At 40.7% G+C, this 26,847-nt stretch overlaps 1 protein-coding gene across 3 annotated transcripts; it reads left to right on the top strand.

Moving 5' to 3' along the window:
* The first annotated feature begins 1,536 nt into the window (after positions 1-1,536).
* Positions 1,537-20,415, top strand: STK17B (serine/threonine kinase 17b). 3 transcript variants are annotated; one of them, XM_071747854.1, is made up of 8 exons: positions 1,537-3,165; positions 6,912-7,067; positions 10,176-10,388; positions 13,306-13,450; positions 13,670-13,796; positions 14,315-14,363; positions 15,723-15,902; positions 17,528-20,415. In XM_071747854.1, the coding sequence occupies exons 2-8, from the start codon at positions 6,946-6,948 to the stop codon at positions 17,808-17,810; spliced, it is 1,119 nt and encodes a 372-aa protein (XP_071603955.1). In that variant the 5' UTR covers positions 1,537-3,165; positions 6,912-6,945; the 3' UTR covers positions 17,811-20,415. The 3 variants fall into 3 exon arrangements, with proteins under 3 accessions (XP_071603955.1, XP_071603954.1, XP_071603956.1); XM_071747853.1 differs by lacking the exon at positions 1,537-3,165 and adding an exon at positions 3,801-3,915; XM_071747855.1 differs by lacking the exon at positions 1,537-3,165 and adding an exon at positions 4,494-4,630.
* Positions 20,416-26,847: the final 6,432 nt, after the last annotated feature.

The following is a 26,847-nucleotide window of genomic DNA, read 5'->3' as shown; positions in this document are numbered from 1 at the left end:
GTACCAGAGTCAAAACCTTGCAGAGGCCCCTTCTTCACCAGAGAGTGTCTTGAGTACCTGTGACACAAAGCACTCTATTTTCACAGGGAAATCTCTTCAGGGAAAAATATTTTTGTCTCTCTTTCCTAAAAGTTGGTGACCTTCTCCAAAGATTTCCCCCTGCTTTTGTAGTGGATAATACTGGAGGAGGCACTGGTCTTTGTTACCAGGTTTGCTTAGGGTTCACTCCACCAGGACCCAGTCCAAGGAGACCTTTGCAAGTTGGCATTGCTCCTGTGTGTTATTACATCAGTGCTTTGTAGAAGCTAATACTGGAGTGGTATTTCTATTATTATAAACCTGTTCTAGAAAGAAGCTCTGTGTTAGCTGGCTGCTGGCAGCAATGGGATGTAAGCCAAGCAGTGAAGGGGAGCTGCTGGGGGAAAAAAGGAGGCTCTGAGACATCAGCTCTTTCCAAATCCATTCTGTGTCTCTTGGTGTTAGACTCACAGGACAGTTTTGTCCAGATCAGTGATAACTAATTCCACATATTGAGCAATTTCTCCTTTTTCCCCCAGTAGAAAGATTGGTTTGTGTGAGGCTGAGGCTGGGTGACAGCAAGGCAATTCTGGTAAGCAGCAGCTGGGTGAAATGCAGAGACTGTGCCCATTGCAGTGAAGATTTTTATTTGCTACCCATTTCTTATGATGGTGAGATTCTTGTGGAGCTTCTGGCACGGGAAAAAGAAAATGTCAGATTTTTTAAAATATCCTGCATTAAATAAAAACATGATAATTCTTTTTGGATAAGGCAGGTGTCTGTATTCAATGATTAGGTGGTGTCCAGACCTGTTGTGGGTATGGCAGATGGCCTGCTGCATCTGAGGGACCTATGTCATAAACATCTCAAAAAGTACATTCTGTGCTTTGAGAATTTCATGGTTTAAGTTGGCATTTGGTATCAGAGAGGCTGCTTCAGCTAACAGTGCTGTTGCAGGTGTTTGGAAGATGGGTAGTCTCTAGAGGGTGGTGGTTTTGGGGATGAGGTCACTTATTTTATCTTTACAGACTGAGAGAAAACAACAGGCACTGTCAGTAAGCATCACCCCTTGATGTTATGTTACAGTTTTATGTTGTGATCTGAGATGCACTGAATCAGCAGGTTTTTCAGGTAGCCAACTACTCCTGTGTGGTGCTCTGGTGTGCCAGTTCCATGCTTTTCTGCCAAGCAAACAGCTGTGGGTGCTTTGCACAACAAAAATCACCCACTTTGCTGGCAGATTTGCTCTTGCTTCTTGAAGGCTGCAGGAGCAGAGGCAACATGGAGAAGCCATGGATCTTTCCCCAGAACTTTGGAATTGGAGTTTGCTGAAGATGGACAGGTAAGGCTTCATTTTTCATGTATTGTTGCATTAATTAAGCATGTTCTGCCTCAAGGAATGGTGGGACTACAAAGGCACTCAACAGCTCAGTGGAATAATTTACCTTGTGCTGTTTGAGGCTTTTTTTTTTGTGCTAAGATGGGGGTCAATGTCTTGTGAAAACAGTGGGAGAAGGCAGCTTAGGTATTCTCAGCTGCCAACCTTTATAGGTAATTAAGGAAAGCAAGAGGTTACAGCATTAAGATTAGGAATTGTGAGGTTAGCACCTTTGGGGAGATTTAAAAACAGCAATTGACAACAGCATGCACTGGTAATAAGCTGAGTTCCTGATTCTGTAGGGCTGTGACCTTCAGCCTGCCATTCCCCCTTCCCTACCTGTTTGTCATTCTCTGGGGCTGTGTGTCCCAGGACAATTCCGAAGTCCTCAGGGTGGAGTCCTGCCAATTATACCCTTCTCTAAGTGCCATGCATGTTTCTATGGCATTATATAAGCAGATAACCAAGACTACAATAACATGCATGTCGAGAAGTATTTTTAGTATTTATTTGGTTTTCAGAACTTAAAGGGAGAGTAGAACAAATCCTGGCCTTAAAAAGGATCTCTAAAGACACACAGGCAACTCAGGAGACAAACAGAAGGACTGTAATTTGCTTTTTTGGCACCATGTGCTATAATAACCTAACCCATCTTAACTGGAGTCATCATTTAAGTTTACTCCTGTGGATCATTCAGCATGTCCAGAACGCTGCTTGCTTTTCATACTGCACAAAGAACTTTTCTGAACAAACCCAATCTTTTCTACATGCTGTATTTGTATTTGGCAGATCTATTTGAAATCAGGTTACAATGGAGAAAGGGTGTGATCTGGAACGTGGCAGAGATGGTGGAACTCTGTGGGAGAGAGTCAAGATTTTAGACTTTTTTTGTCAAAATATCCCCAACTCAAAATACTGAAAGTCCAGAGGTCAAGGGAACAGGAGTTACACTTGAAAAGCAGCTCTTTTTCTTGTAGGTTTGTCTTGGAGTGCCAGCTGCGTGGGGTAACATATTGCAAAGGCTTCAGCAATACTTTGTTTTCTCACACTTTGGATCTCATCTTAATTTTTACAACTTGAGCTAATCTTAATTTAAGTATTTGCAGTGACAGCACGACTTGGGCACTGTACCTGCCATGTGCACAGCAAATACCAATTCCCCTGGCTGTGCCATGGCATGAACACAGTTCATCCTGTAAATCTAATGGTGCACTGCTAAAATTAAATGTGGAACTCCTAAATGCTCATGCTACATTACTGCTAATTACATTTACATTACTGCTACTGCCTTTATGGCAAAAAATACAATAAAATGGATGTTGGCAAATGTCTAGGGCAGCTGGTTGGATTGCTTTGCAGAGGAAACCCATTTGACAAACAAATTGTAGCTATTTTAGAACTCTTTCTAATTGCAGTTTATTTCTAATGCATGCTTTAGGCTATTTTATATCCTCAAAGAGGGTCTTTGGATCCACGTTTTAAACTCCTTTAAGCAAGAGGCTCTGAAGACCCGGCTGCCTCTTAGGCACACAGAAGATTGCAGAACAGGCTCTGAGGTGTGTGCTGGTATTAAAGAAGTGACAAGGAGGTTCTGAGCCCGTTTGAACACGCACGTACAGATGTCGCTGATAACCGGTGTCCTAATTTCTGCTTTTAACTGGACCTAGCCCCTAAGATGGTTGCCAGAGGCTTCCTGAGTGCCTGAGACTGCCGAGAGCTGCGTCACAGCCGGGACAAGAAAGGAGCCTCTCCGGGAGCAGTCACTGCTGGTAAGCGCACCCCGGTTTTGCCGCTGCGGTTGTGGTTTCCTCCTCAGCTCCTCGGTGAAGACCAAAACACGAGAGGAGGAGAAAGGTGCGGGCCCTGCAGGCCGGCCCTGCGCTCCCGACCTTTGCACCGTGGGTGCCTTGGTGTGCGGGATGCTGCGTCTAGGCCGATAAACCTCCTGGCAGCGCCTGGATGAAGTTACAGGCTTTTAACGAGGGGATCCTCCCGTCAGGGCATCTCGCCCACACCGCCACATCTCTCTCCCTCCGTCTCTCTGCGCTCCGTGACAAATAAAATGGCTCTTCCGCCCGGAGCCCCGGCAGCTCAGCAGGGCCGCTCAACGCCACGACCCCAACACCGCGGGGGGAGAAGGAGGAGAAGGACAAGGAGGAAGCGCGGGGACGCATTCTTTCATCGTCCCCACGGGTTTCTCCCAGGCAAGGCGGCGGCTGCAACCGGCGGCCCCGGCAGCACCTGCCGCCCGCTCCGCCCCCGCCTCACTCCCGGCTGGCTCTGAGGGGCGAGGGCAGCTGTGCGGGGGGGGCGCTGCTGGCTCGGAGGGCGCCCCACCCAATCAGCGTGCAGCCTGCTCCCTCCTTCAGGCTCCGATTGGCTGCTTGCGGCCGCGGTGGGCGGGCCGGTCGGGCGCCGCTGAGGCAGCCGCATCCATCGGGCTGCGCGTTTCAAACGGCGGCGGTTGGCGGAGACCGTTGGCCCGTGAGGGGCTGGCCCGGCGAGCCCGGCGGGGAGAAGTGAGTGTGCCCAGCGGGGCTGCCGCTCCGGGACCCGGGATCCGGGCGGGAGGATCCGGGGGGAGGCGGGCGCGTCCTACTTGCCATCCCCCACCCGGTGTCGGAGCTCGCCGGTGCGCGTCTCCCTGCTCTGGGGAGCGCTGGCGGCAGCGCCCCGGGGAGTGCCTTTGAGGGGGAGAGTACCGCAGGCAGCCTGGGCCGGGTCCCACCCTGACGCCGGCGGCTCGTTCCGACGGGGCTTGGGGGTGTTGGGGAGCGGGCAGCACCTTCCCGCTCTCCTCACGGCAGCGCCCCGGGGAGCGGAGCGGGGTGAAGGGAGTGCTGCGTGTCCTTCAGCCTTCTCTGGAGGGGGCTTGGGGGACGGGAGGAAGGCTGGGCCGGGTGAGGGGACGGGAACGCGGGATGCGGGTCCGCCGCTGCCTCTCCTCGTTCTCTGAGGAGAATCCGCCGCTGCCTCTCCCCGTTCTCTGAGGAGAATCCGGCGCTGCCTCTCCTCGTTCTCTGAGGAGAATCCGGCGCTGCCTCTCCTCATTCTCTGAGGAGAATCCGCCACTGCCTCTCCCCGCTCTCTGAGGAGAATCCGCCACTGCCTCTCCCCGTTCTCTGAGGAGAATCCGTCACTGCCTCTCCTCGCCGTCGCTCCTGTGTATCCGCGGTTGCCACAGCCTTGGCTGCGGCGTGAGGCAGAGCACGGCTGACAGGCTGCAGCCTTGAGGTGAGGAGTGCGGGCACCGCCGTGTGTCCCGGGCACCGCCGTGTGTCCCGGGCACCGCCGTGTGTCCCGGGCACCGCCGTGTGTCCCGGGCACCGCCGTGTGTCCCGGGCACCGCCGTGTGTCCCGGGCACCGCCGTGTGTCCCGGGCACCGCCGTGTGTCCCGGGCACCGCCGTGTGTCCCGGGCACCGCCGTGTGTCCCGGGCACCGCCGTGTGTCCCGGGCACCGCCGTGTGTCCCGGTGCAGGCTGCAGGCCGCCCGCCTGGCACTCGTCGCCCCTGAGGGACCCGCGTAGTGCCCTGGGGCTTCCCCTCCCTGATCCTCCGGTGAAGCTGAGCGGCTTCCCTGTCCGGAGCGGGGATTTCTGGTTTTTTTTTTGGAAATAGTTAAACCAACTGACTGGTTAAAACTAGTTTCGCGGGACTTTTTTAATGGAAAGCCTACAGACTTTTTTCCGGATCCCTAATTCTTATGCCTGTGACTCGAGGCTTGTGAAACCAATGCTTTTAATTTTGGAAGTGGTTAACATATTAGAGTTTGTGGCTTTTTTACAGCTAATTGGATTTGAAATTGTCTCGTTCTCCCCAGTAGATTACGTGCCTCTCTGTGGGTTTCTGCCCGCTATGAGTGTGTCTCTGTTCTTGATGGTGCCAAACTAAAAGGAGATGCGGTGTCTTATCAGAGGAAAAAAAGTTAATTCAGCATGTAGAAGTTCTCCGTAATAATAACCCTTTAAAATTAAAAATATAAGATGAAACCTTACATGATGAATTTCGCAGTAGTAAGCTCCTAATCAAATAGGTTGTTAAAATAAACAAATGCTTTTGTGCTGAAGTACTGCAGCAGGGAAATAACTTTTGCTGTTAAACTGTTACTATGTGACTGCAGCTCTAATGACAGGTAAAGTGTTGGACATCTGAATCAGTCTCTTAAAAGATAGAATTTTATGTAGTTGAGGAGAAAGGAATGCATGTTTGTTACAAATAAGGTGATTGGAAGACTTTGATGTTAGATTGGATTATGACTTCTTGGTAATTTGTAAGAAGTTATTTCATGCTGATAAAATACTAATTTGAAGATAGTGTTAAACTATTTTTTTTTTCTGCTGAAGCATGAATCATGCTTGAAATCTAGAGTAGTTCCAATGTGAATATTGAAGTTCCAAAACCTGGGAATTTAAACAATGTTTTGACGGGTACTGGGTTTTAGGTGAATCGTAACTAGTTTGAGTGTTCCCTCAAAGGTGTCTGATAATACATTTCTGTCACTTGAAAACAGTGTATTTTTGCAAATTTCCTGACTACATCTGAACTGTAATGTGCCTTGGGATAATTTTGTTTTACTTTTATTTTTTCCTTTCACTAATATAGGTAAACCTACCCTTTAACTTAAACCATCAATTAAGACTTATCCTTCAGTAACTTCTTTCTGCTTTGTGTTTTACCTGAAGAGGTGCTTCCAGTCTATAAATGGATGCCAAACCCCAGTATTTTTGCTGTCTGATTTGTTGTTTGGGTTTTTTTCAGACAGTAGTGGAAATAGTGTGGGTGGGTCTGTCTTCATAATGGGCCAGAGTATTGGTTCATTAAGGTCATCTAATCACAATTACTAAATCATTTAGTTCTAAATTATCTAAACTTGCAGAGAGGGTATTGTCCATTCACACTGCTTTCTTACAGTTAAGTTAGCCTTAAAATCAAACTTAGATGATCTATGAGTGAGTTTAAAAAGAAATGTGATTCTTTCCTCTGAAAAAAAAAAAAAAAAAAGAAAAAAACCAACTTTCCTTGTGGTTAGCTGTTCCTACTGTGTTGCTGACAGACAACAAATAGGAAGAAGCTTTGGTTCAGGCCCCCAAGGGTACAAGTTAAAAGTGTAAACTTTAGAGAATTGCTTGAACTTAACCAGAATACAAAGAAGAATTAAAGCTTATTCTCAAAGCTATAAAGAACGTTACATGTAATTAATAGTTAAGTAGCTATTAGCATTTTCACTAGAACTGAATGTTACTAGAGCTGAGTATTTTATAAGTATGGTCCAGGAGGAAAAAAAACTTATCTCAAATGTTAAAATTATGAAAAAAAAAAAAAATTAGTTTTTTTACTACTTGGTTAGTATTTCCTTCAGGTTTTATTTTTACAGTGGTTAAGCTGAGGCTTTTCCAGGCCACTACTGAACAAACTTAAGGCTGTTATAGTTGCATAGTTCTAGACTCTAATATTTATATATTTTCATGTATTGTAGATCTGGAATTTCTAAACCTTTTTAATTGTTTTAACAGGTGAGTGTTAGAAGAGTGAGACCTGTTCCTGACTATGTCGAGGAGGAAGCTGGAGAATAAAAGCATTTCTGGCTTGTTAGCCACATCTCTGCAGACACAAATCAAGACAGACAATTTCCACAATTTTTATGTGCTTGAGTCAAAAGAGCTGGGAAGGTAAGATTATTCCTATTTATTTCATTGTTTCCTCAGTCTAGTCACATGTCACATTCCAGAAAGAATAAAGAAGAAATTTATGTAGAGTAATGCTGCAAGACAAAGAAAGAATGGGGGTTTTGAGTTGGTTGGCTGATTTTTATTTTATTTTTAAGTCCATAAAAAGAAAACTTCTGTTCCCTTCCCACCCTCAAGCAGATAGTCAAAGTTTCTGGCAACCTCCTGTTTCAGGATGGTTTTGCAGTCTACTTGCCTTGCTCATGCTGGCCATAGAAAAATAGGAAATAAAACAAGGAAAATCCAAAAGCCTTGGTGTCTGTGATGCTTTTTCGGGGACCTCAGGTAATGTTTCAAAACTAAGAGCAGAGAGGGTTGATTCATACCATGAAAACAGTCAGGGAATGGGGTGTAGAGCTGTGCAGCCATAATGCTGTGCACCTGTACCTTGTTCTGTCACCAGAGATGCTCTTCTACAGGTGGTTTTCTAACCCCTTCATGGTTTTCTTGGTTTTTTTCCCAGCATGTGCTGTTTCTGGTAGAACTTTCCACAAGTGCCCATAACTTTTCTCTGTTCCTGCACCCTGGTAGCTTTCATATTGAAATCTCAGCTCTCCAGAAGCTGATCCTGTGCACTGTTCTCTAGAACTCAGTATTCTCAAAGCACTGGATTTTCAGATTTCATATACCTGTGAGGTGATGCATAAAGCAAACAAAAGTACCTGCTTTGTGTGGCTTCCAGAACAGTCTTCAGTATTTCTGTGACTTGCAAAACAAGGCATAAAAAAAGTAAGAGCCAAAATGCAAAGAAACAGAAGCAGAGTGCTGTGTTTTCCAAACACTCTTTGACTTTTGCTGGCCTAGCAGTGGGTGTATGCATTTTATTTTTTTTAATTTTTCACATGTTCACAGCTCTTCGTAAGAATGTAAATTCCACCTTTCTTTGCAGCTCCTCCAAGAGGTGTAACATGCTTTTCTTTTCACTTGCAATTTTCTTCTTCCCCTTCAGGTTACTTAGTGAATGCTTCTTTTGTTCTTCTATGCTTTAGCTTCCCAAAGCTATTTCTTCCTCCCACACCCTTATCTTTTAGGTCCTTTGGTATTTAAGACACTGACTCATGAAGCAAGCAGGTTCTTTTTAGTGGGCTCTAAGTAGTTTTGTCCCCAGTGTGTGGATATCTTGGCTTCTTTTGAAGTAGTTGAATTTCTGTGGTTTATAACTTTGGCTACAAAACCAACTTGAAATTGTTTTTTATCTCATAAACCTGCACGGGAAAGTGCAATGGTTAAACAATTGCCTTGCAGGCTACAAGAACTGGGAACTACTGTGCTTGCTTCAGTAATCCAGCACTTTAGATTTTTTTTTTTTTTTTTTCATTTCTGCGGAAATTCCACTGCTCTGAAGCTATTTTTTATCATAATAATTTTGTCTCACTAATTGGCACACTAAAAATACAGTGTAAGCAAGTGGAAATGGTTACATTTCATCTCCAGATGCCACTGCCTCTTCAAAGCTGTTATACCTGCAGACACTAGAAGCAAATGTGCAAAAAATATTCAGGAAAGACCTTGTTGTTCTCATGAAACTCAACCAGTTCCCCTTTTTAATTTTGGAGAAGCTTTTGTGGTTGGTGGGGTGATGTTAAAACAAGAACATAAGCTGTGGGAGAGTATTTTTAAACTTTGGTATATTACGAAATTCAGTTGAATAACTTGAAATGCTCTGCAATAATCTGGTTTTACAATTGGGAAAAGACTTGTCCATTCCAGGCTTAAAGTACTTTGTAAATTAAGTGTGTGCACAGATCAGATTGTAAATAGCTTTCACCTCTTAATTTTGCTTTTGAGTTTTGTACTCTTACCTTTTATATTAAGTGTTTTGCTTTGTTTTTTTTTAAAAAGGACAAAGAAATCTTACAACTCATTTGGTGTTGAAAATAAGGATGTTAGAGAAGCTGTTTTGTTGTATTTAGTTCTAAATAAAGGATAGCAGTATGACTAAAGGTCAACCTTGCATGGTTTATGATTTAGTCAGATTTGTACAAACTGTATTTGACAAGCTTATTTGCAAATGGGAACCTGATTTTTCATGAGATGTTCCTGCCTTTTTTGATTAAACCCTGAAGTCTAGATTTTTAAAAAAGCTTCCAACATTATTTTTTTTTTTAAAGAGATGTTCTTTTCAGTTGTTTTTTTTATTTGCACCAGAAGAAAGACAAAGCCTGCAGGGCAACATAGCCCTTTTTTTACGAAGGCATCTAATTTGGTTGAAAAAGCACAGCTCAGATAGCTTGTTAATGAGCTGCTTCATCACCTTTGTTCTTAGCACGATGTGGTAACAAAAGACATGCATGGGAAGGCATGTTTACAGAGACATAAGAGTAGCTCTAGTTCTTTGTACACAGTTTTATAGCTGTTTTTAGAACTTTACCAAATTTATTTCAGCCCTTCAAGTAGGTTTGTTGTTAAAAAATGCTTCTTGTACCATTTGAAAACATTTTTCAAGTATGCAGCTAGGCAGTTCTGGGAATGCAAAACTTGTGATTATAAATCTGTTTTTTCAAGAGTTATAACTTGGCTTAAAAAACTGCATTTTTCCCCTTAATTTTTTAAAAGGTCACCGTGGTGTTTTAACTACAGTGTGTGGTTTTCTTTTAAAAACATTTCTTTGCCAAAATACATTTTTGTTTCCATACCTAAACAGTTGGCTAGGAAATAAAGCAGCACATTTTGTCTAGCTGTAATTGAGAAAGAGAATGTTAAGTAGAGGTTGTTCTTCTGCTAAGATGTTTTTAAAGATTTTTCAGATACCTGTTTTTTGTTTGTTTGGGGTTTTTTCCATAGTTCTACATTTGTGGAGGAAAACTCTTTCTGTCTTGTAATTTTCTGCACTGAAGCCACACCCCCCCAGCATACAAATATGCTTTATTTTCTATATTTATTCTCTACATTTCATAGGGTTCTGCTTTGTTTCTTACCCTGCACTGTAGGTTCAGTAATGTGGTAGAAGTGTGTTTTTTGTTTCCAGTTATTTGCCACAGGTTTTATTTCTAAGGTCAATTTATATACTTTTTATGTCTTAGGTCTTTTTTTGTGTTTTATATTTTGCAGGGGAAGATGTGCTGTGGTTAGAAAGTGTACAGCTAAATCCACAGGCCAGGAGTATGCAGCTAAATTTTTAAAGAAGAGAAGAAGAGGTCAAGACTGCAAAGCAGAAATTCTTCATGAAATTGCAGTGCTTGAATTAATGAAATCTAATCCTCACATAGTTAATCTCCATGAAGTCTATGAAACTGCAAATGAAATCATTTTGGTGTTGGAATAGTAAGTATGTCTTCAGCCACATATTCCACTAACTTTCTGCATGATGTGCCTGAACACCTAGAATTATAACATTATCCTCTCTATTCATGATGCTAATATTTTATTATGTTGTGCTTTATAAGATTTTTGGGACTCTTTTTTGGTATCATTTATTTTCAAGTCAAACCAAAAATGTAATCAGTTGTTAATTGGAATCTTTGGGTTTGTACATGTGCCTTGTTATATCCACAGCTACTGAGTTGTATCAAACACTATGGGATAAGGCATAAAACCAGGTCAGGCTACCTTAATATAAAACCTGAATGCAAACTTCAGAGTGTGATCTGGGTTTTTTTTTCCTTAAAGAATTTTTGTCCCTGAAGCCTACAGACAGCATACAGTGCTTTGATCCGTCTCAAACCATGCAAAAAAAAACAACCAAACAAACAAAACAAAAAACCCAAAAACCCACACCAACAAACAAAAAAAATCCAAAACCAAAACAAAAACCAAAAAAAAAACCCCAAAAAACCCTAACCACTGAGGCCAGCTACAGAGATTTCAGAGAAACTGAGCACATCCGTGTTCTATGAACTTGAGTCACTGCTGGGTCATTTCTGGTGACTGAAAACTTTCAGCTCACTTCTGAATTCCTAAGTGTAGTGTGTTTTTTTCGTTTTAAAACTGTTTGGGATTTTTGGAGGTGTTTCCTCCAGAATTCCCAGATCTTTTTAGATGCCCTTGTGGCTTCTCGTAAGCTCTGAAAGCAATTGGGAAATCTAATTTGAATTTTGTATCATATTTACTGTACATGTGTTTGTTTGCAATTTAAGGAACAAAAATGCAGTTTGTGACATCAATTCAGAAAGTCTCTGTCTCGTTAGGATTTAATTCTCATGAATTTGAGGAGCTGTTAATGGTGGTCTGCATACACCAGGATAACTCCTTCAGGTTTTCCAAAGAATGTAGCTAGGTTGAAGCTTTTTTCCCCTTGAACTAGATGATCCCTAGCATTTTGTTGACTTAATGCAGAAATAAAGAAGTGCAGTTGACAAGTTTTGAACTTCTTGCTTTGAACAAGTTCACACAACAGCCACACCAATTTTCCTGCTTCTTTTTCAGCTCAGCTATCTCCATCCTGCTTATTAAAGCTCAGTGATGGAACAGCTTCCTTGGTGTAATGGTCTCTCCTTTGTGTAGTTGTGCTCAGAAATCTTGCAGTAGCTGTTCCTTAGGAGAGGGCTGGTAATTTATGCTTCTAAATTATGTCCTCCTGTAGCAGAATACACAGATATTTTTTGCTTCTAATTGTCAGAACTTGGAGGCAGTACCTTAAGAGAACTGCAAGAATTTAGTCTCAATCATGAAATAGTTGATAAGCATTTCCTGTTCAGCTGTGGTTTTCCTCCTACACATGGTCCTCACTGTTGTGGGATTGCATTGGTGGGACTGTTCAGAAGATAGAGTTGTAAGAATCAGTTTGTGTAAATGCACCTTTTCAAAATAAAGGGGAGAAGTGGATGCCAGTTCTTAAGGCCATCTTGGTAGATGGGATTACTGAAGGCTTGAATACCACTTCAGAAGCCTCACAACAACAGTTGTTACTCTTCCAATCTGCAGGTCAAAGGTAACTGGAGGAATCCACTTAGTTGGAGAGGCAGCTGTACTAATGCATTTTACAGCTGTACCAGGCAGCTGTCCTAGTTTTCTAATCCAGCTACTTCAGTTCACTGAAGCACTAAGAAGGGCCTGGCAGAGCCAGATCAGTGTCACCTGCTGCTCTTTCCAGCCATGGCTGTGGGCAGATGCTATTTAGGAAGAGCTAAGGAGCATCTGAACCTGTCCACTTTTTGCTGCCCATTCTCTTTGCACTCTCCCAGAGGTACTGTACAGTGTTTTGTAAGCCTCATTCATAGACTTCCCCAGTGTTTCTATTGAAAATGAAAAGTTGGTGTCTCTCTAATTTCTTCTTGTAATTTTCTGTCCTCTTTTTTGCCCTTCTCCTTAAATCTTACACGTTTCTTGAAGACAGGCAAGATCTGCATGCTAAGGTTTTATCCTGAGCACCATTTTGCTGGTTTTTGTCTCCAGTAGCTTTCCTGATGATGCCTGTGTAATGCTGGCTTTTTTAGCTGCTCTCTGTGTTGGTCCAGTTAGTTCAAAGGACTGTCAGTCAGAATTTCTGAGCTGTACTTGCCAGTCCAAAGCTGAGCATTGTGTAGTGTTGTGTTAGATAATATTTCTGAAGATGCCTTATATTGGTGTATGCTACAGGTCCTCTTCTGCACTTTCCCCAGCTGCCTCTTAACATCTTCCTTGAACTGGGGAGTCAAAGAAATACTGTTCAGATGCTCTAGCTGTTCATTGCATTTTAGTTCTTATATTTACACCACACATGTGAAAAAAAAAAAAAAAAAAAAATTTTTACAGCAAAATTCGGATACTGCTGGGCTTTCTTGCTTGGAATTATTTATGGAACTAGTATGATAGAAGAAATTTTGGATTTGACTTGAAGAGAGTCTGCTCCTGTTAGGGAATGATGATAGAACTCCTCTTCCTGAAGGCATGTGCTCACTCACTCACTCATTACTCACTCACTCTTCACAGGAAAGCATGCTTGAGGGTACCAAAGCATCATGAGGTTTTCAGCCACAGAATTCTGTTCAGCTGCCATTGCCAACGATGAGGAATGAAAAAGTATCATAAGTTATACTTTTTCCTTTTCTGATTTCTTATATGATGTGTCTTGGCATATGTGTCTGCCAAAAAAAAAAAAGAAAAGAAAAAAGTATTCAATATTTCCAGCTTCTCTGAGAATATAAATGTGATAAATTAAATTAACATAGTTTATAGAAAAAAGATACTATATATAAGATTTTTCCTAACTTGATCTTGCTAATTCAAATTTGATACATGAGTGTTCTTCACTGTGTTTCAGTGCTGCTGGAGGAGAAATATTTGACTTGTGTGTCCCAGACCTGGATGACAGAATTGATGAAAGGGAGATTATTAGGCTTATAAGACAAATACTTGAAGGACTTCGCTGCTTGCATGCAAACAATATTGTTCATCTTGATTTAAAGGTGAGTCTGTTGCAGACCTGTATTTCAGTTTAATATTGTGGTAATGTAAGTAATTTATTAAATACATAACAAAGAGGAGAAAAAGGAGTGTAATGGAGATTAAATAACTTAAAAGTTCAGCAGTAAGTATTGTATAATAGAAACTGAAATGTCATTTAGTACCCTGGGGATTTGTAGCTAATATGTAGTTAATTGAGAATTAAATCTTTCCTGTTGTAGCCTCAAAACATCCTGCTGAGCAGCATGGATCCTCTTGGTGATGTAAAAATTGTGGATTTTGGGATGTCTCGGAAGCTCGAGAGCTCTGGTGAGCTGCGGCAGATCATGGGAACAACAGAGTACCTTGGTATGGAAGAGCTGCTTCACAGTGTCTGGGGGGATTTTCAGACAATAGTTGATGTAGGGTGCTTATTAGTTATTACTGGAGAAGGAGCATTTGAATCTGTAGCCAGTAACTTGCTGTCTGGCATACACTGACAGCCACTGATCCTAAAGCTGGCTTGTTCAGCTGGCTTTGCAGTGTTGACGTGCTCTGAAGGTTTTATGCCTTCCCATAAGAACCTGTATACTTGAAAACTTGCTAGAATTTTTCTGTGTGTGTGCATCTGACTGGAAAATATCTTGGGACTTGCATAGCATAAACTTGAGGCCATATCATTTTGGTGTGAACCAAATAAGGATTCTAATGGGTCTAATCAAATGGCAATAAATTTCCCCCCCCTTGTGGGCTTGAAAATAAACTTGATTATTGAAACTGCATGGTTAGGTTGGCAAGACTTCTGTCAGAAATAGTAGTGTATGATTGCAGACCACTTGAAAAATTATCTGTTAAAGTGGTTTTTTTCTTCCTACCTTTTCCTCTAGCTCCAGAAATCTTGAACTACGATCCGATTACCACAGCCACAGATATGTGGTAGGTTCTGTGTGTTAGTTCATTTTACTGAAGTAGTTGTGACCATTTAATCTAGGGGCCAGATGCAGATTCTGATGCAGTTTTATCTGGCTTGCAATAATCACCTGTTGGTGGCTGAGCAAAAGAAGGGAGAGTTGGAGCCCACAGGGTAGAACCTGGGGCTTTTAGGAATGTTCATGTGTCTGTTGCACACCTAGTAGGGAATGGATGCAGGTGGCTTCCAGACCTGTATAGTACAGGTATTTGCTCTAAGGAAACAGGAACAAGGGTTGAATAATATACTTCTGGTATTAGTTACTCTTGGATATCATTTTTCAGTTATTAAGTACACTTGGACACTCCTCCCTGCCCACTTTTGTATCATTAAAAATTGTAACGCACAAATTTTAACTTTCTGCTTCTTCAAAGTAACATCTGCAGAGGGAGTTGTAAAAAAGTCATGTACCTGGAACTAATCCCACAACTTTATTAAGTAATCTGTTGATTTTGTGAGCTAGGTCAGTGTAAAGGCTAGCTTTGAGATGTTGGTGTTTTTTAAAAAACATAAAGTATTCATATGTTCCTCCCAAGTATCCAATTAAAATGCAGTTTTAAAAGTTGCTATGATCTCATTACTCCCAATCCTCAGCTTGGAATAGCAATTAAATCTATTTGTGAAAGTTTGGGGCTTTTTAAAGCAGTTCTTATTTTTCTGCTTTGCTTTTGTGGGAAGACAAACAGAAACTGTGGGTGCTCTACTCAGGATGATGAACACAGGACCTGCATGTTTCCACAGTGTAATGAGTACTGAGGTTTGAGCTGTCAGATCACAAAACTGGGTTTATTATGCAGTGAGAAACCATCCAAGATTTCCAGTAAATCACATGAGGTGTAGCACTTGCATTCATATTCACAGGGAAAAATATGTCAACAGGAGACTATTGTAAGACAGATGTATATTTGTAGTCACAAACAGGGGGACTCAATCTCAGAACTTTAACAGTTCATCCAGAATTGTAGTGAAAGATGGGTTTGTATTTAAATGCAAATTAGGAAATCTGTCTTTTTGCACTTCTGTCACCCAGAATTGCCATATATCCCAGCATGGGCTATGTAAAAGCAAAATACTTCCTTTTCCTAACAACATCTATAGGAAGAAAAGTATATATTGAAAGCAAGCAATTTTGAAAAAAGCACCCTTTATTAAGATGTATGCATTGCTTTCTTTGCACCTGCATACAGGCTTGGATCACCTAAAAGTGAGAAGTCATGTAAAGTGTCTAATTCTTTGAGTGTGGCAAACATCTGGAAAGACAATAAATATGTGGGTTTTATAGTCTAGATATCTTAGTAGGATTAAGCATTGTGTTCTTTTCTCAGGAACCTAGGTGTCATTTCATACATGCTGCTGATACAAGAATCTCCATTTGTGGGAGCTGATAATCAAGAAACCTATCTTAATATATCTCAAGTTAATGTGGATTACTCAGAAGAAACATTTTCATCAGTTTCACAGCCTGCCAAAGACTTCATTCAGAAACTTCTCATAAAAAATCCAGAGTAAGTACCAGACTTCTCAGTACAAGAATCTTATCTTTTGGGTTTGTGGAGTACCTAGAAAAAGTGCATGTTAATTTGGAAGCTTAATGCTTCCATTAGATACTTACAGGTGTAGTAGGAAAAAGATCTTTTATTCACTGTCTGGCTATTACTTTAGTCAGGTTTTTGCTTTCAGTTTTGTATTTTCAGTTTCTTTATATTTTCAGAGGACAGATTATTATCAAGCCTGATGAAATGTATTTCAAAAGGTGATATTCTTGTCTATAATTTAACCTTTTATTGCACAATTTGAATTGACAAAACTCGGTCTGTTTGCAGTGCTTTCTTGTTTCTTGTCTTAATGTATCTTTCTACTTCAAATCATTTTATATAAAAACTTGAAAGTGTTATGACTGAGCATATATTCTTCAGAAATATATATATAATGTTTTGCCATGTGCAGTCTTTTAAAAAAAAGTTCTCAGCCAAAAGTACAAACTTTTTTTTTTGTGAGGCACATATCCATGATTTTGCATTCTTTGGAAGTTCAGACTTGAAGCAAAGCCTCTCAAAGCAGCTGAACTTTCAGAGCATATTCTGAGTGGGAGGATTACAGATACTAACTGTGTCCATGCTTGCTTAAGTCTGACTATTTATAATTAACTGTTACACCAGCAAATGCAATAAAACAACCAAAACCCAAAAAGACATATACTTCAAAAGGTAGATATGTGAGAATAATATTCAGTAGCCAGTCATTATCAATCATAGTGCTACCTATTGTCATTTGTGATGAAACAATAGGCCCTGTCTTCTGCAAGGAGCCTGCAGCAAGCTGGGGGACCCTGTTTTTTGGTTGAGAAAGAGGTTCATTAATAGGGAAGGGTGATGGGAGGTGGCATCCATCAAGTACCTACTTTGAGGAAATAAGGACTGGGATATAAACTCATGTCTGGGCAGGACCAAGCATGAGCAGTCTTTCTTTTTTTGGCATTTCACATGGAGGGTTTGTCAAGGCCTGGAATAACTCCCAAGAGCTGTGGAAAGCACTTATGAAGAACCTACTTAAATGTTACTGATGTGGACCTGGGATGTTTGACATCCTGCCACAGTTATTGTTCTGCTTGCTTTTTTGCTTCTGGGCATCTCTCAGTCTTTTGTATCCTCAATAGCACATCCACAATGTGGAAAATAAATATCTGAGGGGCTGTGAATACTGGCTGAGAAATAAATACCTGTTCCTTGGTCTGATGAAAAGCTTATCAGTTCAGAGACTCAGCAGTAGAGGAGGGAGACTCCCAACTAAAATTAAGATGCCTGTTGCCAGTACTTAACCTTAACTATGCTAGGGTCTGATGTGTGGTGGTTTTTTTTTAGTGTTAATGGTGGAAAAAATAAAAAGTATTAATCCTTTGGTAAGAATCTGGACACTAAAAGATATCTTAGGATGTGTCAGAACAATGTTAATTACATTGCTAGAGTCTGATGTGTGGGTTTTTTTAGTAGTAGTGGTGGAAAAAATAAAAAGTATTAATTCTTTGGTAAGAGTTTGGACACTAAAAGATGTCTTAGGATGTGTCAGAACAATGTTAATTACATTTTCAGTATTTCTGAAATTAACTCCAGCAACCTTTTTTCTTCCCAAGGCAAAGACCCACAGCAGAGGCCTGCCTTTCTCATTTGTGGTTGCAGCAAGGGGAGTTCATACTCTTGTGTAGCCCTGAAGAAACTTGTTGCTCTTCTCTGATGCCTGGACACCCCCCAAAATGCTCAGAAGAGAGAAATGTCAAGCCCAGTTGTAATGGCACCTGTAGCAACAAGGAGGACAAAGAGAACATTCCAGAAGACAGCAGTACAGTCTCCAAACGGTTCCGTTTTGATGATTCCTTGCAGTATCCCCAGGACTTCATGACAGACTTTGTATGTTAATGTGTAAAACAGACTTTTATGGAAGGAATTTAGCATAATCTATCTGGATATAAGGTTATGGTTTGCCAGTTTGTGCAGTATTGCAGCATTGGCACACTGGAAATGCACTTTGATTCTTTTATGCTGGTGCTTCCTTTGCTATCCGTTGCTGGCAATGGATTTTAAGTCCTGAGAAATTGGGGTTGTTGCACCAGTAAAATGAATTTTTTTTTTTTTTAAAGAAGAAATAATTAAATATTTTTGCACTTTTCAAGTTTTAGTCCAAAAATGATGTCGGAATGAACCAATTAAAGCATTAAAATAAGTTTGTTTGAACTCGGGCTTGGCCAAACAGTGGCTGAGTATGTGCACATTTTTATGCCTTAATAAGAAATTGGTCTAAGCAGGGAAACTGAATCTAGCTGTCTTACTGGGTTTGTTTGTGGCTCTTCTCATTGCTTTAAATGGAAGCTAAAGTTGGTATATTTGGGAATATCATATGTAAACCAGGGCCATTTGGGAAACTGCTTTTTCTCTAGGATTAGAGAGTTAAGTTCCTTAGTAGTTAAGGAAGTGTGTTTTCTGCCTTATTTACCTGGTCTGTTTAGGGATTATAATGCATACTCTGTTCTTCCTGTGCTGGACCTCTGGAATGCATGACTAGAAAGCAGGTACACTCTGTCCTTCCATTAGTGGCCCTTTGCTTCTTCTCAGTAAGTTACATTTAAAGATGATGAGAGTCCCATGCTGATGCAAATTTTTGATACACTTGTTAGTTGGCTTCCATCAAATCTCTGAAATAATAATATCTACCTTATTAGCTTGGTCCTTGTATGAAAAAAAACCAAACCAAACCACAGAGCTGCTCTGGAGAGAATAGTAATAACTTCTTTTTGCCAGTGAAGCTGTAATTAAAAACTTCTAACTTAAATTGCAGTGCATCTTTGTCAGTTATTGTTATCACTAATAACTGAGCTTCATGCCCACTCAGAGAAAATGGACTGCAGTGCATTACTATTTAAAGGCAAGCTACCTAATAATTGTTTTAAGCCTTGAAATTTGGTTTGTTTAGTGGGTTTGCTATTTTTTTTTTCAGTAATCCCTTACATTTCCTGGCTCTAGGCTCTGAGGAAATAATACCCATGTCAAGCTTTGACTTTGAGCAAATACCCATCAGCCTGAAACTAATACTGACAAGATAAAATCCTAATTGTAACACTGAGTAGGAATGGGTTTTTTTGTGTAGGGAATGTATTAAAGCTCTTATATTTTGAAAGTAAATGGCACTTTAAAATAATTTTGAGATTTTCCATCCTCAGAGCTTAGATTTAATAATAGTCTTTGATTTAGACTTGGTTTGTTATGTCATAAAATGCAACATTTTGATAATCTTTTTCAGGTTTGCCTGTGGACTTGTCAATAGTTAGGCAGATTGAGATTTTGGAACATCATATGATGGAGAGGTGAATATAAGAAGTGGTAAAAGGTTGTATCTTATCTTTTTTTGCACAAGGAAGGAACAACTTGGGTTTCTTTTAACAAATAGGTATCAGTATAAGGTATCACCATAATGCATGAGGGAATTCAGGACTGTTCTCTTTATTTTGGGTGACACTCATGTCAACAAGTGAAAAATTGACTGAGGTGGAAGGTGTGTGAGATTGTCTGATTATCTGAAGTAAAAGTTTTCCAAGACTTAATTCCATGTGAAATGAAATAACAGAAATATTCAGCATGGAGATGCTTAGTTATAAATGAACCACTTTGAGTCTCCACTATGCATTAATTCTCATATAACTTTTTTCAGTGCTAATATAATTATAAAATTTACTCTGCTGGAGGCAGTTTTTGGATGTTGTTCAGGTACCTTATACCCTTCCTTTTCAAAGTCCTAGGTTTTTCCCAGTTGGAGTCTTAGATAACCTTTTGTTTTTCTACCAGCACAGAGTCTAATTTGAAAATTAGATGAAAAATTTGAACTATTTTTACACATACTCAGAAGTTAAAGTTCACTTAAGATAAAGAAGAAAATGTCAAAAAGCTTTAAGGTAAAAAAAGAATGTTTATGAAATTGTTAAATTTTTAAAATTCTGCAAAAGTATTACTGAGCTGAAATTACAACTGGGAGACTTGCAAAAGCTTTTGTACATAAGTGTTTTATTTTCAATATCTGGAAAATAAACCTGAAATCATGTGCCAGCACTTTATGACAAAGTTATTATTCCTTAAGATTTTTATCCTGGTATCTGATGTTTACATTTCTTACTACTTTTGGAGCTAACTTATCTTTAAATTTAAATAAATGAAAATTGGCCTTATCCAAGGAGCTTCAGTTTTGAAGATCATTTGTACTTTATGTAAACTTAAAATACACATTGAAGCAGATTTTATTTGGATCATTGTGTTTGATTTATTTAAAATTATTGTGCATTTATAATCTCATTTAAATGTAAATACATACATTGTAGACAATTGTTAGCCCACCTTGCTTCCTGCCACATTACTAGCAATCACCAAATGTAAATGAGTGACAAGTAACATTTTAAGATGATTGAATTAATGTTTCTATGCAGTTCATGACCCTTTTTATATTTAAAAAATAAATAAACTTTGCCTTTTTTTTTTTTTTTTTCAGAACTTTTGTGTTTTCATTTCTTCACAGAATCAGAGAATGGTTGAGGTTGGAAGGGACCTCTGGAGATCCTCTTGTCCAACTCAGTCAGTGCCACCTAGACCTGGTTGGCCAAGCTTTTGAGTATCTCCAGGGAAGGAGACTCCACCTCTCTGGGCAACCTGTTCCAGTGCCCAGTCAGTCCTCACAGTTGAAGTATTTCCTTTGTTCATACCTCCTGTGTGTGTCTGTTCCCATTTCCTCTTGTCAGTGGTGCCTGGTGACAAGGACATCTTTGCACCCTCCCTTCATGGAATGATAAATGTTGATAAGTTTCCCCCTTGCCTTCTTTTCTCTAGGCTAAACAGTCCCAGCTACCTCACTCTTTCCTCACAGGAGGGATGCTCCAGTCCCTCATCCATCTTTGTTGGACCCTCAGGTGTGCCTGTGTCCCTCAAGGACTGACAGTCCCAGATGGCACAGGCTCTTCCTGTGCTTACACCTCCATCAGCCCATCATACCCATGCCAAGGGCTCAGCCCTGCTCAGGGTATCCTCTGTCCCATCATCCACACCACGAATGAAGAATTTAAAAAGGATTTAACCCAGTATCAACCCCTGGGGTTTGCTGCTTCTTGCTCATCTCTTAATTACACTTAGTTTCACTGATCACCATCCCCAGGGCCTGGCCACTCAGCCAGTTTTCAGCCCACCTCACTGCTCATCAGCAGCTTGGCTAGGACAGCTTTTATGGGAGAAAGTGCTAAAGGCTTTGTTGAGGTGTAGGTAGGCAATGTTCCACAGCTCTCTCACCCCCAGCCAGTTATTTCACCACAGAAGTTCATCAAGTTGCTTGCTCAAGCACAACTTCCCCTTGGTGACCCCATTCTGACTGCTCCTGGTGAATCACCTCATGCAACTCAGGTCTGTCTGGTTTTTATACATAAGAAGTTTATGTTCCTCTATGTAATGGTCTGGTTAGCTCTTGCACTGTTTATTGAGATGACACCTTTTATGTTAAATTCTAAACTGGATGTTTATTACAATATTAGCCCCCTAGGACACAACTTGGACATTTGTTTTGAAGTAGGCAACTGAAATAAAACCAAACAATTTTCTTTTAAAAAAGGATTTGCCCTCGAAAGAGGTGTTAACTTATGGCCTGGATAAAACATTTTCTACAAAGGTACATTTCATTGACAAAACGACAGCTTTCTCATTGTTAGAAATGGACAAATAGGCTTTCTTTTCTTTCTTTTTCTTTTCTTTGTTTCTTTTCAACAAAGAAATTGTGTTCATGTGGTCGGTGTGGTGTTGCTTCAGCATTAAGTTCAGACACGAGCAGGATGTTTCCATTTCCTTTTTTTTTTATTTTATTTTTTTTAAGACATCTAGAAAACAAAGTGTTGTTGAACCCTAGTAGTGATTTTGAGACAGCATGAAATTTCTGTCTTTTGAAAAGGCCTTCTAAGGAAGGAGATGCATTGGAAAAATAAATGTATTTTCTAGATAAATCTGGCCATCTTTATCAGGACAGGTCTGCTTGTACTCCTGCCAAGTAAGGTAAGTCATGCTTGGGAAAATACCCTGTAAAACTGGAGCAAGATAAAAACATGCAATTAACCTGTTTATTTCATGACCCAATCACCCTGTGCCTTCAGAGCTTTGCAGCTGACAGACTTGGAACTCTTGGCCACTCTTTGGCCCACTCAGGATTGGAGAGGTGAGCAAGATGCAGGATGAACCAGTGTTGTAGAAAGGCTCCTGAGTTAGTGGTGGTGACACTGCAAAGCTGAATTACCAAGTCACCTCCCTGTGCATGAGAGTGTAAGGAAATTTTGCAATTAAAAGCATTAATTACAACAAAAATTATCTGATTAGTCCGTGCAGTGTTAGCCTAATAAATAAGGGCTTCTTACAGCACAGCATGTTTCGGAGAATGATTTCTGCAAGTGAGGTGAATAATTATCACTCTTAGGGAAGAAAATGCAGCTTTAGTCCTGTGTCAATTTTTGTATATTTATTATCCCACACTCAAGAGCTATGTGTAACAAGACCTGACCTAATAATGATCATAAAAATCTTTTACAAATAGAAGGAAACTCTATTTGTATTTCTATTCCTATTTTATAGGAATTGGTTCTTTCTTACAAACCCACTACTTGTATTTCTGGTTCTGTATGGTTAGTCCAGATATGGCAAAGTAAGATACACAGGAAAACACAGAGACTTGGTTTTGTCTTTGAAAGATGTTTCAAGTGAAAAATGTGTGCTTTTTCTTCCCCCTCAATCAGCTCTTGATTTAAAACCTTTTTATTTTGATGATTAACTCTCTTGCTTTACAGAGATAATTATCAATTATAAATTACCAGTTTCCCCAGTACTAAAGGCCTCTGTGAGAAACCTTTGCTTGCTTCATTAAAGATCTTTACTATACAAGATTAATTACTTGTTTTTATGTGCAACTGTAGTGACTCCATGAAAGGTAAGTGTGAGATAACTTAAGCATATAGATGTTCATATATACTTAAGGAAGAAAAAAATAGAGACAAAAAAGATTTTGGACAAACTAGAATACAAGAAAAGGTTTTCTGAGGGAATAAGTTCCAGTAGGTATTCCTTGTGTTGAATTTGCTGTAACTACTGGTGTGATTTAGAAATACAGCTTTGAGAAATAAGTTATTTAAGAAGCTGTGATTCCATTGCATTCAAACAAAACCTTGCTCCATTTTTATGCTAGTTAATGTTTTTCACTCTGTCATCTGAAGACATCTGAAACCTCTACGGATGAAAAAAAAACCACAACCCTTTTTAAAGCAATACCAAATCTGAGAATTTTAATTTTTTTACACAGAGGAGTTATTAAATATGTTGTGCTTTCAAACATTAATTATTTGCTTTAATCAAAACACAACAAGGCATGCCAGGAAAACTAGATTTTTTTTTTCACATTAAAATCAAAACATCTGTTCAGTAAAATACTTCACTGTACATAGCAATGTGGTTTACTCTACATAATTAACAAAAGCCAAAATACTATTTACTTTTTAATACTTTTGGATGTGTTTAATGGGTAAAATAAATGTATTCTTGATTACTGGCACTCCAGAACTTCACTGAGTTCTCAAGGTGGAATAAAAACCTGATGCTATTCAATCTCAGAAAATGAAAACTTGGTGATAAAAATGTTACATGTGACCTCTTTTCCTTCCTGTATTTAATTCTCCTGCATCACTGATCCTTTTCTGTTGCCCTGATGCTCCAATCTTTGCTAAACTTACTACATAAAATATGTACAAAGTGTATGATGCTGAGTGTCTGTGTTTTGTTGACTTTGGCTGCTGAGGAGGTTTTTGGGGTTTTTTTAATAGTGTGCTGCATTTTTTTTAATTGCTTTTAGTACGGTTCTAAAACATGCCAAGGAATACTCACTTTATAGTTGTGTGTATACTTATATGTATTCCCTTCATTCTTTCACCATCTTATTCTTGCCATCTTAATCTCTCAAGTTGGATTTAGATTTTTTTTTTTGGTGTGTCTGGGATTTCAGATGAAAATGAGATGTTAACCAAACACAGGAAAGCAAAAAACTGAGATGTGAATAATTTTTTCTACCTCATCCTCCTGTGGCCCTGGAAAAGCTGATGAAAATCAGCAGGTGTTGTGCTTATGGAAATAAATTGTCTTTAACTGGTCACTGCAGGAAAATAATTAAATGTGGGGGAAGAGGGAAAAAAATGATCAGCACTGTGGAATTCCTAGTTCTCTGTAACAAAGTTCTGATAATGAAAAATGGTATCTACACAAGAATTAATTTTTTCTCCAGAGTTCCTAGCATTAACAACCTGTGTCTTTCCTCCTCTGAAGCAGATGAGCAGATGTGCTATTTCCAGTTTCCTCATCAGATAATGGAAAAACAAAATGTCACTTCCTAGCAAAAGGAATTGGGATTCTCAACAGCATATGGCCATGTGTGCTGAACTTGCTGCTGCCTTCTCTAGATACAGTTTCAAACAGTTGACAGGCTCAATATTAAAGAGAAATAGCAAGGGTTTCCCTTTGCATGTTTTCCAGCATGTTATATTTATTATCACCAGTTCAGCATAGAGCTTGGCTGAATCTTCTTAAGATCTGCTGAGTATGAGGGTGTTTCTCACTTCAAAATCAACCCCAGGCTCTGTTTTAAACAATGCACTGGGAATTCCAAGTCATGTTGAATTTTCTACAGCTGGACAAAGCAAAAAGACCTTTTTGGTTCTTTGCCTGTGGTGTTTTAAAAAGCAAAGGGGCTTTCATGATTAAAGCTCAATATATGGACACTTACAGTGCTCTACATCCAGCTCACCAGCAGGTTGCAGAATCAGAGCTTGTTGGCAGGGATTTTCCAGCAAGCTAACTCCACTCTAAAGTGTGCTCTCTTTTTGTGTTGGTGCTGTGACACATAACAAAACCTTTCAGTTAAAATTCACAAACTCCCTAACATGGCAACAGCTGTGGCACATCCATCCCACTGAAATCCAAACCTTGTGGTAACCAAGTGCTGGAACCAACCTCACCAGTGTCTCAGATTGTTCAAGGCACCAACACCAATTGACTACCAATTAAATTCAGATTTTTATATTTTCTTGTATTCTGTATTTTACTGACTGGGGCAGGTGTCAGATTGTTAAAATGCTGTCTGTATTGTGCACAAGATGGGGTGATGTATGATGTGGCACTTGAAAGTTCATCTTTAGCTGCTGTTGGGACATCCCTGTCCAGCCACCAGTGTATTAAGAAAGCATTTTACAAGTTTTTGGTTTTTTTTTTTTTTTTTTTTTTTTTTTTTTTTAACTGTTGAGTTCTTTTGCAGGGTTAATTGGAGCACATGTGTTACTGTTTTGCCTAAAGACAAGCAGCTGCATTCACTTGTTGATACTGAGGAGTTAATTTAAAAGCAGGGATGTCTGCCTCAGCAGCAGTGCCTGTGACTTGCTACTCAAAGCCATCTTTTCCCTTTTTTTCTCTTTTTTTCCCCTCAAATTTGGCAAGCCTCAAAAAGATGTCAAAGAGTTTTGCGCCCGTAGGAGATAATCGTAGTGAAATAACGAAATTCAGCGTGCCGAAGCTTCAAATATACAGCAATAATTTCATAGTGCAGTAGCTCAGAAACAGCCCTCGCAGGTGTGATCCATTCAATCAGGCGGTAAATTTCTACCAGGAACAGCTGAGCAGGTGGCTGTGCTTTGCACCTCCGGGTTGCCTCATCCAGCACAGCTGTGGCTCTGGCGATCGAGTCCCTCAGTTGGCTTCCATTTGGGGACCTTTCCGTCCCGTTTCCCTTGCAGCGGGGTCGGGATCCCAAGCTCTCCAGGCGGGAATTCCATTCCCCCCCCCGCCCCTTTCTTTCCCGACGAGGCAGCAGCAGCCGTTGGCCCACGCGCAGCAGCCGTTGGCCGACCGTTGGTCGCGCGCTGGGCGCACTCCGTCCCTGAGGGGAGTGAGGGGAGCGGCGGGGACAGCAGCGAGGACAGCAGCGGGGACCGGAGGCTGAGGGGACCGCCGGGACACCTGCAGGTACCGAAAGCTGAAAGGAATAGCGGGTACCGGGAGCTGTGACGGGAAGGGCAGCGCCCCCGGGTCGAGCTCTGCCCCGGCGGGGGCTGTAAGGGAGGGTAGCGGCGGGGTGGTGGCCTGAGGAGAAGGGACAAGGCGCCGCGTGAGACTGGAGGGAGCTGGTTCCGATCTGGAAAGTGTTGGGTTTTCTTTTAAGCCTTAAAGAAGAAGCTTGAATTAAGCTGAAATTACCGCAGTTTGATTTGGTTTTATCACGGATATAAGTTTGAGCATAGGAGGTTCCATATAGACACGAGGAGAAATTTTTTTACTGTGAGAGTGTGAGAGCCCTGGCAGAGGCTGCCCAGGGAGGTTTTGGAGTCTCGTATGGAAGCATTCAAACCCCACCTGGACACCTTCCTGTCTGACCTCCTGTAGGTGACCCTGCTCTGGCAGGGGGTTGGACTCGATATTTCGAGGTCCCTTCCAACCCCTACCCTTTTGTGATTCTGTGATCCCTGACAATTAAATGCTTGCACTGTTAGTTGGAGCCCTTGGCGGGGCAGCGGTGTCTGTGGAGAAAGGCTTCAGTACATCAATTGCCGGCTTGTTGTGACTGATAAACTCCAGGAAAACCGTGGTGTCTGGGCTGTAAACTCCTCAAATCAGGGCTTTCGAAGCAATCTAGTCCTTCCTGCGTCTGCCCGGATTACTTTTGATTACTTCAGCAGTGCAAATTTAAAGAGATGATTGTGGTTCGGACTGCTGGTCTGGTGATGTTTTGAGAGAGAGTAAATGCCTCCTAGAAGTATCCCATTATAAACCACAGAAATTCATTTCAGCCTTTAGCGTGGTACAAAATGTTATGTCATAAACCCCCCTCCCTATTTTTAAAAAATTTGTTTTGGTTTGT

This window comes from Heliangelus exortis, chromosome 6 (assembly GCF_036169615.1).
Source record: "Heliangelus exortis chromosome 6, bHelExo1.hap1, whole genome shotgun sequence".
NCBI classification, from domain to species: domain Eukaryota; kingdom Metazoa; phylum Chordata; class Aves; order Apodiformes; family Trochilidae; genus Heliangelus; species Heliangelus exortis.
The sequence above is the reverse complement of the archived record's forward strand: the minus strand, read 5'-3'. Positions and strand labels throughout refer to the sequence as shown.